This window comes from Amyelois transitella, chromosome 26, assembly GCF_032362555.1.
Source record: "Amyelois transitella isolate CPQ chromosome 26, ilAmyTran1.1, whole genome shotgun sequence".
Lineage (NCBI taxonomy): Eukaryota > Metazoa > Arthropoda > Insecta > Lepidoptera > Pyralidae > Amyelois > Amyelois transitella.
In genome coordinates, this window is record NC_083529.1 from 190,997 (window position 1) to 208,928 (window position 17,932).

A 17,932-nucleotide genomic window follows, 5' to 3' on the forward strand; every position below is an offset into this window, starting at 1 on the left:
AGATAATCCGGCCAATTTCAAGATCACACACAACCAAACTTAATACATTGATTTTTGCATTTTCGATTTTCTCGGTTAATCCCCCTATGGAAATATTTTAGGTTAGTTTTCTACGAGTTTTCGAACGAAACGATGTTTTTGAATGAGAAAGAGATTTTCTTTTTGTTCATTTTTGTGTTTATATTACTGTTTGTGCTCATATACCTCACTGTTTGTGACATGGTCATGGCTCGATATGTCTTCAAGGTTTTTCGTGAGTATTATTTTATCTTTTATTATATTCTTTAAGATGTAGGTTAAGGACCTCAATTCTATCATTAAGCCAAACAGCTGAACGTGGCCTTTCAGTCTTTTGATGACTGTTGGATCTGTCTACCGCGCAAGGGATACAGACGTGATTATATGTTATGTTAAGTAGATCTAGTAATTGAAATCAAGTAATTTATTAAATATATAAGCGTTATGTCTTCTTACTCTTGGCGTCATTCCAACCTCTCTGGTCTGAAGCCAGGATCTTTTGACCACTAATTTGGGCAAGTCAAGTTTTTAAACTAAGCGACTCCCGTCTGACGTCCGCAACCGTTGTAGGGGAACCTTACCCATATTGGATCATGGTAAAAGCTGTACTAGATATATGTGCATAATTCCTTAGTCCCTGTTATAAGTCCGGTGTCATTATAAATGTCAGGAACCACACGGCACACACATAAACGTTACTAACAGAGTGAATACTGGAACCAAAATTAGTGCACAAACGAAGGTAAAATAGCACAGGCGTGTTCCTATATGTAATATAGAAGCAATGTGATAGTTTTTTGTACTATTAACTTTTTTGTACGCATATAAAAAATTATAACTAACATTTGTTGGGTTAAAAAAAGCTCGTAAGTAAGATTCAAGAAATATTATTATATTCGTATATTTACCGTTATATTTATGAAATATGTTGTTTATAAATAAATAAATAGAATTGAACCAGGAACACAGCTAATGATAATAATTGTGATGAAAACATTCAAAACTTTCGTATGAAAATCAACTTTAATTCGACATATCAGCATTGGCTGCGTCAGTATCTGTACTTAAACATATCTGTTGTATAAACACAATAAGTCTGTTATCAAAAATTTGCGATAATCCACGTCTACTGTTAACGATTCACGTTTGTTAGGTTAGGCAGTTTGTGTATTAATGATAAAATATAACCTTAAATAATAAATTAAAAAATAAAACATTTTTTTTGTTTCCGCAAAAATTTGCTAAATTTTCATTAAATGTCTTATTAAGTGCAGTTCCTGAACTGAACATTATTAATATAATTTTGTTGTGAATAATAATTAAAAAAAAATGGATAGAAGTGATTTTTATGATTCGACGTGGGTGTTTTGGTTGCTGTTCTTCTTCGTAGTGATAAACTTCTTGTTCTGCTTCATGTCTGGGTGTATCGGGAAATGCTGTGAGTATTTTTTTTATTTTTATGTTGCTGTATGCTTAAGTATTAATGTTTTAAGGCTTAGCAATATATACAAAACACACGGAACGAAGGATACAACGAAAAACACACTCAAATGATCCTGAATATAATTTTATAAATTCTTAATTAAGTTTATTTGTTTCGTTTGTTTGTTACCTCTTCACGGGCCATCTACAGAATTAACCTTCTTGAATTTATTAATAACTAAGAGTCTAGCGATGGACTTAGGGTACCTTTCTACCCGGTAAAAATTAAAGTTTCCGTAGGATTTGCTAAAAACCTGTATTCCTCTGAAAGTGGCGCTAAATTCACTCGGACGATGCAGCTGCTAGTGAATTTATAAAGTAAGTTCCTTCCTCCTTTAGTCCCGGTCACATCCTCACCTCCGTGGAGAGGTGCCCAGGGCGCGCCTTTGACCATGACCCTGGATTAGATGAGTCAGGTTATTATACGAAGCGATCCATCTGACCTCCGCAACCTTTGCAGGGGATCGTGGTAATAGCTGCCTCCGTAGCATGGCAGGCGCCGTTTTTATCGCGCGAAAAGCTATCGCTGTTTCGTTTTTTATTACAACGTGAAAAGGGACGGAAATAGTTTATTACGAGATGACAACGGCGTCGCGCGTCCCATATACTACGGAGTCTGAACTTAAAGCTCATGTCTTAAATCTATTTTAAGTTACTAGCCGTCCCGGCAAACGTTGTTTTGCCATATAAATAATTTTTATTATCAATAAGGGGTACTACTCAATATGCTCACAAAGTTTCATGAGAATCGTTCAAGCTGTTTCGGAGGAGTACGGGAACGAGCATCGTGACACGAGAATTTTATATATAAGATTATTTATTTCAATTTAGTGAGCCGAAGTTAAATTCTAAAAATTATATTTATATCATTAATATGTATATTTATCAGAAGAAATTCAGCGGGACGTGTAATGAGGCGTTATAAATCCTTATATTTTGCGATTCTTCAAGATAAACTCAGTTTTATTCTTGTTGTGAAAGTGTAATTACTAGATACAAATGCTTTATTAAATAATTTTAATTATATTTGATACTTTGAAATTAATTATCAGCCGACTTGAATTTAATAAAAATTTTAATAATACACATATTACAACAATGGAAATTCTACTAATATCTGTGCTTGTCATTGTAATGTGGTTCACTGTTACTGCTCTGAAGTGCTGTCAATTACTTTGCGGTAAGTTTTTTATTATGCAAAGATTTTTTTTTAACCCATGATGATTTGCAAGCGAAATTATTAATTAAAAACATTAGAACAAATTAAAAAAATTATCGAAGGGAAGGTCATTGGATCTCAAAAGTTAATATAAGCCATCCGGCGCGGCGTTGCGTCCGAGTCACAATTTTAGCTTCATTTGGTCCACATTTCGTGGTTAGGTATATCGATACGTGGTTACATACGTACATATGTATATATAGTCACGTCTATATCCGTTGCGGGGTAGACAAAGCCATCATCCATCAAAAGAATGTCAAATAGTAACAGCTGGCTCATCACCTTAAAGAGTAATCCCACGTATTTAAGCCTACCCCTAGTCGTCCTTACGACATCCAAGGAAAAGATGGAGTGGTCTTATTCTTTTTTCTATTGATGCTGGGAACCACACGGCACAAGGTTAGGTATATAGATCCCAAATTGACTTTTTTGCAATATCTTTTAGGTACAGACATCGACCAGTAACAATTTTATTATTATCTATGGACTATGGATGGGTGTATGAATAGCATAAAGTCGAATAAATAAACGTAGCTTGATTAAATTAAGGACGTCCTGGCAAAAGGTCAGGTCAAGAATACCCGAAACCGCCTAGCTTGCACGAAGAATGATGACACATTGAACGTGGCAAATGGAAAAATGTAGTCTCTGCCTACCCCTCCTGGAAATATTCGTGAATTTATGTATGTATATATAAATAATTAAAAAATGCACACAATTGAGATTATCATTGAGAAAACTTATCAATTCTCGCGCGATTTTTTTTATCAATATTTTATCTGACGCCAATAATGATAAAATTTAATGTTGTTAATACAAAATGTATCATTGAATGTACATTAGTTATTAAAATGGCTGCTACCTCCTTGGCTGTCGTGGTGGTAATAGTCGTGACCGTGTTCTGTGCTCTGTGCTTGGTTCTACGACTAGTAATAAGATGCATCGCATTTGCTATGTGTAAGTATTTTGTAATCCCCATCTTAACATACAGACATACATACATACATATGGTCACGTCTATATCCCTTGCGGGGTAGACAGAGCCAACAGTCTTGAAAAGACTGAATGGCCACGTTCAGCTATTTGGCTTAACGATAGAATTGAGATTCAAATAGTGACAGGTTGCTGGCCCATCGCCTAAAAGAGGAATCCCAAGTTTATAAGCCTATCCCTTAGTCGCCTTTTACGACATCCATGGGAAAGAGATGGAGTGGTCCTATTCTTTTTTGTAATGGTGCCGGGAACCACACGGCACCATCTTAACTTATATGCTGAACAAGCTGTGCCCGCGACTTCGTCCGCGTGGAATAGTTATTTTGGGCATCATTGAAGCCCTCAAGAATGAATAATTTTCCCCGTTTTTTTAAAGTTGCAGCGTGATTTTATATAGCCTAAAACCTACCTCGATAAATGGTCTATTCAACACAAAAATATTTTTTCAATTCGAACCATAAGTTCCTGAGATTCACGCGTTCAAACAAACAAACAAACTCTTAAGCTTTATAATATTAGTATTTATGCGAAAGTAAGTTTATTTGTTTGTTACCTCTTAAATATACATATGTATTTAAATATACGTGATAGTTCAAGAAGGTTAGATCAGTAGATAACAGATAGTAAACAAAGATAAACCGAGAATGGTTAAAAAACAAACAAATAAACTCTATTTTATTTTATTAGTTAGGATACTAGTATTAAACGCGTATTTAACACCTTTATTTTATGTCGGACGATTCCAATCGTGTTACAATGATCCGAGGTCACAGAGCGACTGAAAATGCATAAATAAAAAAATACGGGACAAATTTCACAGATTAAGTTAGCCTCGAAGTAAGTTCGAGACTTGCGTTACATACATATGTATAATCACGTCTATATCCCTTACGGGGTAGACAGAGCCAACAGTCTTGGAAATACTAATAGGCCTCGTTCAGCTGTTTGGCTTAATGATGGTATTTAGATTCAAATAGTGACAGAGTTGGTAGCCCACCGCCAAAAAAAATAATCCCAAGTTTATGAGCCTATTCCTTAGTCGCCTTTTACGACGTCCATAGAAAAGAGATGGAGTGGTCCTATTCTTTTTTCTATTGGTGTCGAGAACCACACGACACTGACGGCGACTGAAAATACTTGTTGATAAATAATTATTTGTAAGCTCCAAAAGTCTCCAGTCATCGTTACACATAATTTTAAGCATTAGTCATTCAGACACGCTTTTTAATAAAATCGTTTTTTAAATGTACAACAGATAAGAATTATTTGATCGATATATTTTTCAATCGTTTTTTTTAATAAGAATTTGAGTGTGAGTTTGACTTAAATCTGCCTGGCGGTAAGCAAGCTTAATGCTTATAGCGTTATATTTTGAGTTATATTTCGTGTCATGAAAAATATCATTGTATTCAATTTTCTGACCTACGAATGAACCTTATTAACAATATGCCAGATGCCAAAATTAAACAAAGCATCTATGAGTGCACTAAAGGATAATTCCCAGCAATTCCCGCGGGAAAGGATATCAACGGCATTTATTAGCGGGCGGAGTCGCGGACGATCAATTAAATTAAACTCAACTCAAAAAAAAAAGTGAATCAATTTTTAAATTTTACTCAATTCAGCATGAAAGTAAAGCAAAATTAATATTATCTAATTACTCTCCGTATCATATCGAATATTATCATATCTGCGTGATAGTCAAGGCGGGCTGAAACGTCAGTAATCCAGTATTGAGCTGACTTTGTTCAGTAATAACCTGTGATATTAACACTGGTTCACACTTTTACGGATTTTTACTGCAATTTTTGATGAGAAAAATAGTTTGATAGTTTGTGATACAGGTTGGTTTAACATTATTCTACTAAAGTTGTCTGGTTTTTCAAATGTCTTTTATAAAAGCGTTAACAACTTATTGGATAGTATATAATTCCATTTTTACATTTTCTTCTGAATTTTGGATATTTGCTTTACACTTGATGGAATATTACCTAATCTTCTTAGCTTCCGTAATTGTATTCCTAAATAGTATTCCAATCAACTTCCAACTTTTTCGAATTGTCAATGCCCCAAGGAATTTTTAATATTTCATTACTTATTAAGATTTAAGTTTTGAATCCGTAAAAGTGTGAAACAGGATGAATTTAATGCTGTTAGCAAACATACTTGTCAAACATACTTGTCAATAATAGCAGTGACTTCGTTAATTCACCTTGGTAGTGGACCCCGGGGTCCGAAGCAACACAAGCCTCTTGCCACTCCAATTTCCCTATGCAGACTTCCTCGTATATTTGCTTATTTAACCTGTTTTCATTCATCCTCTCGACATGACCAAACCATCTAAGCATGCCCATTTTTAGTCCTGTCACTATATCTTCTCCCACATAACAACATTCCTATATCACGCTGTTCCTTAACCTGTCACTGAATTTTACACCGATCATACTTCATAACGCTCACATTTCCCCAAGTCCGAAATCGAACTCGTAGCGTCTAGTTGATGACTTAGCTACGTTTACCACTACGCCATCAAGCCAAAATGATAGGTGTCTTTATCATCAATCACGTGATTGTCTGATGATAACAGGTGATCACCTTTTGCAGTGTTTTGATACAACACAGACAAGGATACGATTAAATTGTTGAAGAATTTACAATATTGATCATTTGATGTATTTAATTATTTGTTTAAAAAAAAGTAAATAAATAAATATATACGGGACAAATTACACAGATTGAGTTAGCCTCGAAGTGAGTTCGAGACTTGTGTTACGAGATGCTAACTCAACGATACTATATTTTGTAATAAATACTTATATAAATAAACATCCAAGACCCAGGACAATCAGAAAAGTTCTTTTTTCATCATGCACTGGCCGGGATTCGAACCCGGGACCTCCGGTGACACAGTCAAGCGTACTACCGCTGCGCCACAGAGGCCGTCAAAGTACTAGGTACCTAAGGGCACAAAAGTTTGAATTTCAACCTTTATCCTTCATCCTCCTGGCTTTAGTCCCTGTTGCATCCTCACCACTCTGGAGAGGAGTCCGGGGTATGCCTTTGACCATGGACCCTGGATTGGGTGAGTCAGATTTTTACACGAAGCGACTCCCGCCTGACCTCCGCAACATTTGCAGGTAAACCTAACCCGTTCAGTTGTCTGGATGTGCAGGTTTTCTCACGACGTTTTCTCTCACTGTAAGAGCATTGATTAGTATTCAAACTAACATAACATCGAAAAGAGTCATTGGTAGAGGTGCAATTTGAATCTGTGCCCTTTTTGCGCATCATGCATTTTAACCGGCACTTTACCTATTCGACCACCGACGCATGTAAACCTTTTTTATACAGAGATAAATGCCAGAAACGATGCTAGGAATGATAACCTAGTAGCCCATTATATGAAACAAAATCACGAATGCAATAATACATTAGCTGGGTTTTAGTGAATTATGACATATTGTTTATTACAATAAGGTCGATATTCCTCGACGCTTTTCGTCTTCAAGTCATTAATAGCTCATAAAATACATACAAAATAATTATTATTATTGTTCAAAGTCCCGCCCCTACGTCATTTTTTTTCTTGAAAAATTGAATTGATAATTGTTATTTTTAATGAAGGATTTCAATTTTATAACTTTGTTTTACAATCAGAAAGATTAAATTTTAATTTTGAAAGATATAAACATCTGAACATTATTATTTTCTTTTAACTTCGGTCTCATCTAGACCTGACCTAACTTAATGTCACTTGATTTGATATCTACAAAAATTTTCGCATTTATGTAGCCAAAGACTATATACTATACCATCTTCTCTCGCTTCATCCAAATTCAACATTTATATATATGTAGATGATCCAAAATTCTGCCCATTCCAAACCCCATAATTGACAAGCGTGTTTGACAATTCTGCAGTGAAATTCCTAGAAAAAAATGGACTACTTGATTTTATTCATACCCTTCTTCGTGCTGTGCACCGCGTACATGGTCGCCTGCGTCTGCTTCCATTGCTGTGCGATGTTTTGTGGTGAGTAACCTTTTTCATTATAAACCGGCAATGGATGTTTCGTCAAGAATTTTTTTATTTAGACATGTTATTTTTGTACATGTAATCCATCTCTTTCTTAAATAAGTGTTTTTAACAGTCGTATTTTATTGTAATTAACGTACCTTTATTTTATCTCGGACGTATTGAATGTGCGTTTAATACTTGTATTACTTATACTTGTATTATAAATACAATAAAACAACGCGAAAGTTTAAAACCAGTTAATTAATGAGACGTCAGGAAAGTAGCACAATGTACCTATTATATAAAAGTATATATAAGTACCTATTTAGCAAACTCAAAGTTGTGCAACCGAACAGCTGACAATGCAATCTGGAAAATGCTATGATAATAGACATACATACATATATTCACGTCTATATCCCTTGCGAGCCAAACAGAGCCGAAAGCCTTTAAAAGACTGAAAGGCCACGTTCAGCTATATGGCTAAAAGATGGAATTGAGATTCAAATATTAACAGTTTGCTAGCCTATCGCCTACAAGAACAATCCCAACTTTAGAAGGCTATTCCTTAGTCTCCTTTTACGACATCCATGGGAACTATATATTGAGTGGCCCTGTTCTTAAGTGACGGTAACCACACGGCACCACAAAACATACATATAGACCTAAGGAAAATATCACTAGTAGACAAGACCAAAGATAATATTCGAGCGCGAAGACTGAACAAAGTGCACATGAAACATAAGAAAGCGAACCGATTTTTAAGACAATCTTTCAAGACCGTTGGCTCTGTCTACCCCGCAAGGGATATAGACGTGTAAATATGAATGTATGTTTGTAAAGCGACCCTTAGAACCCACTGAGAGCAGAACAAGTAACTCAAAAAAATCATGAAGAGAAATAAACAAGCTGATGGCCTTTACAGAAAAACTGATTCAAAAGTCTCAAAGTTTAATCACATATCGCATAACGTGTACTTACAAGATACTCATTCAGATTATATTTATTATCTTCACAACCATTATTTGATAGGATTTCGAGGCAGTAATACGCATTCATTACATTAGTAACTTGTTTCACGTGACTAAGTCGCGAGCCTTGAAGTGTATCACCATGGATTCAACTATGTTATTTTTTCCAATGGTTATAATGTGCTGTTTTTATTTGTTGATCTGTGTTCTATACCATTTGGTCCTAAGTATATACAGTAAGTATTTTTTTTTTGTTTATAAATCATGAAATCATAATTTGGGCTTCTTTTTTCTATAGGCGATGAGCTGTCAACCTGTCACTATTTGAATCTCAATTCTATTATTAACAGCTGAACGTTGCCTATCAGTGTTACTAAGGCTGTTGGCCCTGTCTACCCCGTAAGGTATATAGGCGTGATTATATGGGTGTATGTGTCACCATCATCAAATTAAATTGATTAAGCACATCTTATCATCAGTCATATTTAGACTTAAGACTGTTAGACCCAATGATTATGATTTTAGCATGAAGTACGATTATTTTGTTATACACAACAGATGTGTGTGATATGATGTGATGTGATGATAAAATATCAAATCACAGGCAGCTTATAAAAAAGTTAATTTTTAAGAGATGAGAGTCAATTGTATTTTTCACATTACCTACACAAAAGTTAACACAAGTTAGAATTCACGTTTTATTTATGTTAATTTCAATGTTTTAAGTTTTATTTTACAATATATTACAATATATTAACTTTACAAATTTTTGTGATTGTTTAATTAACTACTTATTTGAGTAAAAGTGCAAAGTTAGATACAGACTTAGCGGAATTCTTGAGTAAAAACACAATTTTTCTAGTTGAAAGACTGCAAATTTTGTTCTCAATCTTACAATGAACTAGGATCTGTTCAGTAAAATAAGTTATAAAAATTAAAGTGAATAAAATTAAACTTAGTATTTTATGTTGATACTAACACTGTCGATAAATTTTTGTCTTCTGAATTGTTTCTGACATTTAGATGAAAACATCTTTCTTAGGAATCTCTTTAAAGTTTTTGATTGTATATTTTATAAACTATTCAAACATTGTTACAGTTAATCAATTAAAAAATGCCATTGATCGTTCGCACCATGTTCTACCCAAAACTGTAGTTAAACCCACAATTTCTGATCTTGTGATAATAAAATCGAGGATTTCAATATTTTGTATTAGTTAATGTATGTATACCGAACCTTTATAGGCGAAATCAATAAAAATGTGATGCAACTATAAGGAATTATAACAATATATTTTTCCAGATAAACAAAGTACCTAATAATGAATAGTATCATCAGATAAAATTGATTTTTACATAGCTCGTAATAGCTTCAAAGACATTACAATTACAATAATTTCGTACATACATATAAATTACGCCTCTTTTTCGGAGGGTGAAAAAGAAATAATAGGACCACTCCATCTCTTTCCCATGGATGTCGTAAAAGGCGACTAAGGGATAGGCTTATAAACTTGGGATTCTACTTTTAAGCGACAGACTAGCAACCTGTCACTATTTGAATCTCAATTATCATTAAACCAAACAGCTGAACGTGGCCTATCAGTATTTTTAAGACTGTTGGCTCTGTCTACCCCGCAAGGGATGTAGACGTGTTTATATGTATGTATGTATAATGCTTTTTTTCTTAATTTTCAATAAACGATGACTTCACAAGTATTTACTTATAGATAATAGATATAATTTTATTGTTAACCTGCCTATTCACATCAAGCGAACAATCATTTCTGGATATTTCTAGATTATAATAGCTTTTGAAGTTCCGTACCTAAAACGTAAAAACGGGATTATTACTTAGCCTCCGCTGTCTGTCTGTTCGACACCAGGGCGTATCTCATAAACTGTGATAGCGAGAAAGCTAAAATTTTTACAAATTATTTAATTCCGTTTCCGTTATAAAAGCGTCCCCATACAATAAACGTCTTTTTTCATATCTTTTTGCTCAACGTCATCTTAATAACCGTAACATGTAGACTTAAAATTTTCACAAATATTTACTTGCATAGAATAGAATAGAAAATATATAACTTAAATCTAATTATTAGTACTACCGCTTCCAAAGCGCATGTGTAGAAGAAGCGGCGGAACAAACTACCCTGCAGCATTTCATCGGACGTCAATTTACAAATATAGATCTTTTAAATCTAAATCGTGGACGAATGCACATTGTCTACATTAAAAAACATGAATGAATGTAGAACTAATTATGTCAATACAAATGCCATACTAGGTTTACCTTTCAAAATAAAAAAGAAAAGAACAATATTGTCTAATAAAATTTTTTGGTCGATTTTAATAATCTGGTAGAAATGTGATTATAAAAAATTAACATTTAAGGAACAAAGGTGATAATGGTACGGAACCCTTCTTGCGCGAGGCCGACTCGCACTTGGCCGGTTTTATTATCTATTCCGTAAAAGAGTAACAAACAAAATTTAAGTGACTAAGTATTCTATTGGAAACTTTTTAAAGATTATCAATTTTAGTTCCTAATAAGATAATTTCAAATCTTATTTTACAAGCTGGTGCTCGCGACTTCGTCCGCTTAGACTATATAAAATACATACACAACTATAATCACGTATTTATCCCTGACGGGGTAGACAGAGCTAACAGCTTCACAAAAACTGATAGGCCACGTTTAGCTGTATTTATTTTATTACTTAAAATATATCTATCGTAAATGTTGAAATTTTATACAAAAAAAAATAATTAAAATTAACTCAAATTAAAACTAAAGCTAAAACTATGTATAAAAAAGAAAAAAAAAAGATTACAAACTAAAATTTAATTTACAAATTGTACAGTACCTGCATAGCATCAAAATGCGGGAGTGTGCCCAGAAGGCTGGCAGCATTGCCAATTTGAATGGCAATGCTAATTCTCTGAGCAAGATTTAGCTGTATAGGTACATCATAAATATAAATAAATTACTATAATTACGGATAACCGCATGATATCGATCCAATACGGGTAAGGTTTACCTGCAAAGGTTGCGGATTCAATCCAGCCGGCTACCGCCAACTATCATCTGAATGTATGCCTTTTAATTAGTAATTTCTCACCAAACGACTGTAAACAAGCGGGCTTTTATCAATTCCGTTCCAAATTGCATAATTTTAAAGTTAATTACAATATTATTGTAGGTTTTAAGACTATTATTTTTTGTGATTGTTATCTCATAATCAATAGTATCTTTATTTGCGTACGATAAGGGTAATTAAGTTGATACAACATGAGTGCAAATGATATAATGCTCCAAGGTACCTACGCCTACGACATAGGTATATTTAAACGAATTATAAAAATTTTTGCCGTGTGGTTCCCGGCACCAATACAAAAAAGAATAGGACCACTCCATCTCTTTCCCATGGATGTCGTAAAAGGCGACTAAGGGATGGGCTTATAAACTCGGGATTCTTTTTTTAGGCGATAAGCCATATAGCTGAACGTGGCTGAATCTTTTCGGCTGTTGGCTCTGTCTACCCCGCAAGGGGTATAGACGTGACTATATGTACCTATGTATAAAAATTTGCTTGTATAACGGAAAGAAAACAATGTAAATGGAAGTATACCGTGTGGTTTTCGACACTTTAGAATAGGACCACTCTATCCCTTTCCCAGGGATGTCGTATTAGGCGACTAAGGATAATGATAGGCTAATAAACTTAAGTAGGATCCTTCTTGTCGGCGATGTGCTAGCAACCTGTCACTATTTGAATCTCAATTCTATCATTAGGCCATACAGCTGAACGTGGCCTTACAGTCTTTCAAAGACTGTTGGCTCTGTGTACCCCGTAAGGGATGTAGACGTGATTATATGTACTTTTCATTTAATCGGCAATCCTTTAAATAGGATTGGGAGATAATTAATAATAGTCTTCACTTTTTCTTTCAACTGATGTTTTATTTCTACTTTTTAGCACACGTGTTCTACGTCTTCTGTCATCTCCCATTCTAAACTTTCTCACTCCCTCACTCATACCCGTCTCTTTCACATTTTAGGCTTCATTCACTTTTCATATAAAAAATGGGCTTCGTGGTTCCTACATGTAGGTATTTATATAATTAGGAACGGTGACTTTGTTTACTTACCTACATAAAAAAATTAACATATTCTAATCATAACCTAACACTCACAATAGAAAACTGGCCTTTGAACTAGTTTGCGGACAAACACAGACGGACAGTGGCGATATTATTATATTGTTAATTATCTTACCAAAAATGTATTATGAAGATTATGTATTATAGAGCCATCTAGTAGCAAATAGCAAATATTCATGCTCTTTTAAATAGTTGTTGTGTCTACTCGATACTAGAGGGCGACACTAAATAGTGGTTATTTTTTTTTTATTACCTGGGGCAGACTGCGACTGCGAATCGCCTCAAATTCATTACAAGACTTATAGGATACTTCTTCTTAATCAAAAATGTATTATGAAGATAATGTTATAAAGAGCCATCTAGTAGCAAATAGCAACTATTCATGCAATTTTAAATAGTTGTTGTGTGTACTCGCTTCGAATCGCATCAATCAGGCAAGGCAGGAAATCAGGCAATCGAAAACAATTTTTTACTTAATTATTCACTAAAATTTATTCATAATAGTAATAATAAATCATAATTCTATTGACAATCTCAATAGTTTATTCGTTACAAACAAATATTTAATTATTTTCTATTTAACAATAAAATTAAATACCTAATCGTCATTTTCATAAATTTTAAAATTAAAAACAAACAAGGAATCATAACGTAACAATCAATCCCGCGGAATAAAAAGTAGCCTACGTGTTATTCTGGGTCTTCAGCTCTCATACATACAAAATCTCACCGTAATCTATAATAATATTTGTGTGTAAGAGTAATAAACATCAATACATACATACATAATAATAATATGAGTAAAATTTTTCAAATTAATCCAGGCTTTGTAGGATTTATTGAGATGAAACTTTTATAGTACTGTGAAAACCGTTTTAAATTTAATTTCAGAGTTTCAACTTGACGTGCGTGAAAACATGCATACAAAAGCCTTGAAATAACCATTTCAACATAATTATTGGTTATATTTATATTACTCATACATTTACCTTACATCTCTACCTAAGTAGGTACAGAATTAAAAGCTAACACTTACATTTACACTTGGAATAGTATGCCTGCGTATAGTAGTCTTTTATATGTTGCCCTGTGTACACTAGGGTCTTATAACTAACTGAAAATTATTAAATAGTCTTAACATTTAATTTGTATTTAGTCAATATGTCAGTCTTAGTACGAGAGAGCGCCAGCGGCTTCGCCCGCATACATAGGTCATCACTTCTATATTCCTTCCCCTGCAAAGGTTGCGGAGGTCAGATGGGAGTCGCTTCGTGTATAAACCTGACTCACCCAATCCAGGATCCATGGTCAAGAGCTTACCCCGGGCTTCTCTCTAGAGTAGTGAGGATGCAACCGGGACTAAAGCCAGGAAGATGACTTCTATATCCCTTGCGGGGTAGACAGAGCAACCAGTCTTGAAAGACTGACAGGCCACGTTCAGCTGTTAGTCTTAATGACAGAATTGTGATTCAAATAGTGACAGTGACCTGATTGAAAGATGTCTCCGATTTAATATTGACACGTTCGTCTAAGAATTGTCTTCCCCACGCCTTTATTAAATTTAAAATACTAATTACAAACCTTCTCATCCAATTCTTTTGTCAAAAGCAAAGATTCAATGCTTATCACCAAAACAATCACGGCAACGTAACGCGATAACGTATCTTATGCCGTTGCGAAACGGGTCATTTTTCATTATCTCAATATTCCGACATGGCGGCGTTTACATAAAGACAAACGCTACTGATGTAACGACAGTAAACCACACAGCGCGCTTAGAACCGAACTAGTTACGTTCTATTTTTAAAAAGTTTCAAATTTGAAACTACGTTTAATAATTGGCATAAAAAATATATTAAAAGATTTGGCTTTAATAAAAAAAAATATTAAACACTAAAAATAATTAAAGACGATTATAGCAAAAATACAATTTCGAGTTGGTAATTAAAAATAAAAACGTGAGTGACATTATTAATTTTAATTTTAAATACCACCAGAAGGCAAGAAGAACACTATTTTTACTATTATTTTTTAATCATAATAATGCGGACATTAGGAAAATTTATGCGAGAAATAAAATTTTATTAAGTGCCAGTGTTGCTAAGTGATTTTAAGATAAACAGAAAAACTTTTATGAACATTCAACATAAAAATATTAAAAAAAAAAATGGAGTCTCCCCGTTGGCATGAAGTGGATGCCACTGTATTGGACAAAGAAGAAGTATATGTTGAGAAAAGCAACCACACAAACCTTTATGGACTGTTGCCGATGTTTATTCTGATTGCCATTGTCTTCTTGAGGATATCCTGGGTGCTGTACAGGAATTCTGTCGGTGAGTTTCATGTTAACACTAAAAAAACATGTTAAATATATATAAGTTTTTAATTTTTCTATTTTCGAAATATGTGACTTTATACTCTATGGCCCTCCAAAAAAAATTACCGACCCCATACAAATTGAACAATCAGCTGATGTCAATTTGTGCGGACTAGCCTGTATTTAAAGTTCCTATATACGTTTTTTATTTATTTGAAACTTTGGCTGCTATTTACAAAGCCACTCTGTCTGTACAGTTGGCCACTTGGAATAGTATATCTGCTTATCGTAGACCTTTATATGTAGCCCAATGTACACTAGGGACTCCCGTCTTGTAACCAACCGAAATTTTTTTTAATTGTTCTAACTTATCATATCACGTATAATCATATCTTTACGTGTCTTTATCTACTTAAATAATTATTACATTTTAATCACAATTTACTTGCTATTTTTTATATTCAATAAAAACAAATAAAAAACGAGTAATCCTTTTTTTTATCAATTGCCAATTAATCCAATATGTTGAACTGTGCTTAAACAAATATAAATGTTTGTAAACGTTAAAACATTATTAGTTGGTAATATGACAAAATAAATAATTCGTACATTTCTGAATTCATATATTTGTCATATTAAACATCAAGTAACAAAAACTAATATTTATTTTAATGAAACTTAAAAATAATATATAAATAAGTAGTAACTAAACGTGTATGATATGAATTTATAGTATTAACATATTCATATTGACAAATCGACCATGACCATCTCTAGAAGTGTACCAAATAAACTGTCAGGTTAATCATTGACATCTTATTGCTTAAGAGGATGCAAAGCCGACATTTATTTTTGACCACATTACACTTATCACATGCTTTAGAAATGTAATTTAAATAAAATTGATCTCGTTTTAAGCTATTATTAATGTGTAAACGTTAAAACTGATGAATAAAACTCTAAGACTTTTTTATTTATTTTAATGAATAATTCACAAAAATAATTTAGATAATAAAGACATGGCTCGGACAATACGGAAAACTTTTGAAAATGAGTTCGTACAAAAATAATATACCCACAACGGGCTTATTACCAAATAGGTTAAGAATTTTAACATTTTGGTCCATTCATTAAAATTCATGTAGTAATGAAATAGGAATTACTTTATCAGGATTATAATTTAAACTAATAATTTCAATACCTTACTAAATGGAATTTCTTCTTTCTGATTAATAAATCTTTACAATAATAACTTTTAATGTGAATAACAATTAAATATCAATATATTATCAGGCATTATCTGTTATCACAGTATAACGTTGAATAATATATTGTTTTGCTAGCTTAACCCAATTTCAACTATCACCATGTTGTTTACTGTGACAGACACATGTCACGTCTTTATCCATTACGAGATAGACAGAGCCAACAGTCACATGACTCAAGAACACATAGCTGGATGGCTTAGTGATAACAGAGTAATGCATTGTGACAGTTAAAGAAGAAATCTAAGTTTATAAGCCTTTCTTTTGATTGACTATGCCTTTTCTACTCTATCAGACGAAATGGCAGAGAGTTTACATACATATAATGACGGGTACCTATATCCCTTGCGGGATCGACCGAGCGAATAGTCTGAAGTTTGGCTGATGATAGAATTGAGATACAAATAGTGAGTAGTTGCTAGCCCTACTCCTTTAAGAAGAATCCCAAGTTTATAAGCCTATCCCTTAGTCGCCTTTTAACACATTCATGGAGAAAGAGTTAACGAACTGTGTTTGTACCAAAATCTTCATCGTCAGTCTGGTTTAACGCATTTATATTTGTATTTTGCAATTTGATATTAAATTATATATAGGTCAGTTTTGTTAAATGCGCAAAATATAAACCTATTTCGATTTAATTTGTCCGAAATGTCCAAATTTACGTTTCCTTTCAGTAATTCTCAGATTTTTAAATTCGATTTATACTTGCTACTTTTAAGAAGCTTCTAAGTACTTTAATATTTTGTTCTTGATAAATACTAAGCTTCAGAGGATTTGCCAAAACTATCATGTGACCATTATCAAACAGATTATATCTATCATTGATATTGACTCATCTCCATAGATCAGATAAGTGACTTTTCTTTGTAAATGCCGAACGTGAGGATGATGATCGGTTTGTGCTGTATCACTAAGTTTACAAAACAGGAAAATGTAAAAATATTATTAATTTTTTATTTAAAGTGAAAACAATTTTTTTTCATTGAATTGTCGTTAAAGGGTCAGGTCAAAAGTACCCGAAACCGCCGAGCTTGCATGAAGAGAGTTATGAATGTGGATGAAGCGAAGGAAGTGTGCAGAGATCGTGGCAAGTGGAAAGAGGTAGTCTCTGCCTACCCCTCCGGGAAAGAGGCGTGATTTTATGTATGTATGTATGTACTTAATTGTCGTTAAATCCTATAAAAGATTATTATTATTTTTCTACTTCTTGGTTGCAATCTCAGCTTCCAAAAACAGAAGCCGCAAGGGATATAGACGTGACTATATAAGTATATGTAAGTATGTGATGTAAAAGATTCTGTCACAATGAATTTTAAACGAAATCACGAGCTCTAGAGTATCACGAGATCCGCACAAATTGTTTCTTAAATATTATGAGTTATTGAACGAATCTCGCGTTTAGATGAAAGACTTTTGATTGATTGTCAAATTCTTAATTGTCTTTAACAATAACGCATATTAAAGAAAAAACCATCGGTATGTA

At 33.5% G+C, this 17,932-nt stretch overlaps 1 protein-coding gene across 5 annotated transcripts in view; it reads left to right on the forward strand.

Moving 5' to 3' along the window:
* Nucleotides 1-1,156: 1,156 nt before the first annotated feature.
* The window catches only part of LOC106131730 (uncharacterized), a 43,463-nt gene continuing 26,687 nt past the window's right edge, over nucleotides 1,157-17,932 (forward strand). The window contains exons 1-2 of one of the 5 annotated variants that reach the window (XM_013330912.2): nucleotides 5,401-5,556; nucleotides 7,633-7,744. In XM_013330912.2, coding sequence (XP_013186366.1) covers nucleotides 7,651-7,744 — 94 coding nt within the window. In that variant the 5' untranslated portion in view covers nucleotides 5,401-5,556; nucleotides 7,633-7,650. Of the gene's footprint in view, nucleotides 1,457-5,400; nucleotides 5,557-6,272; nucleotides 6,300-7,632; nucleotides 7,745-15,019; nucleotides 15,201-17,932 lie in introns of those variants that run through there. The other 4 variants (XM_013330915.2, XM_013330913.2, XM_013330910.2 and 1 more) reach the window with 4 other exon arrangements.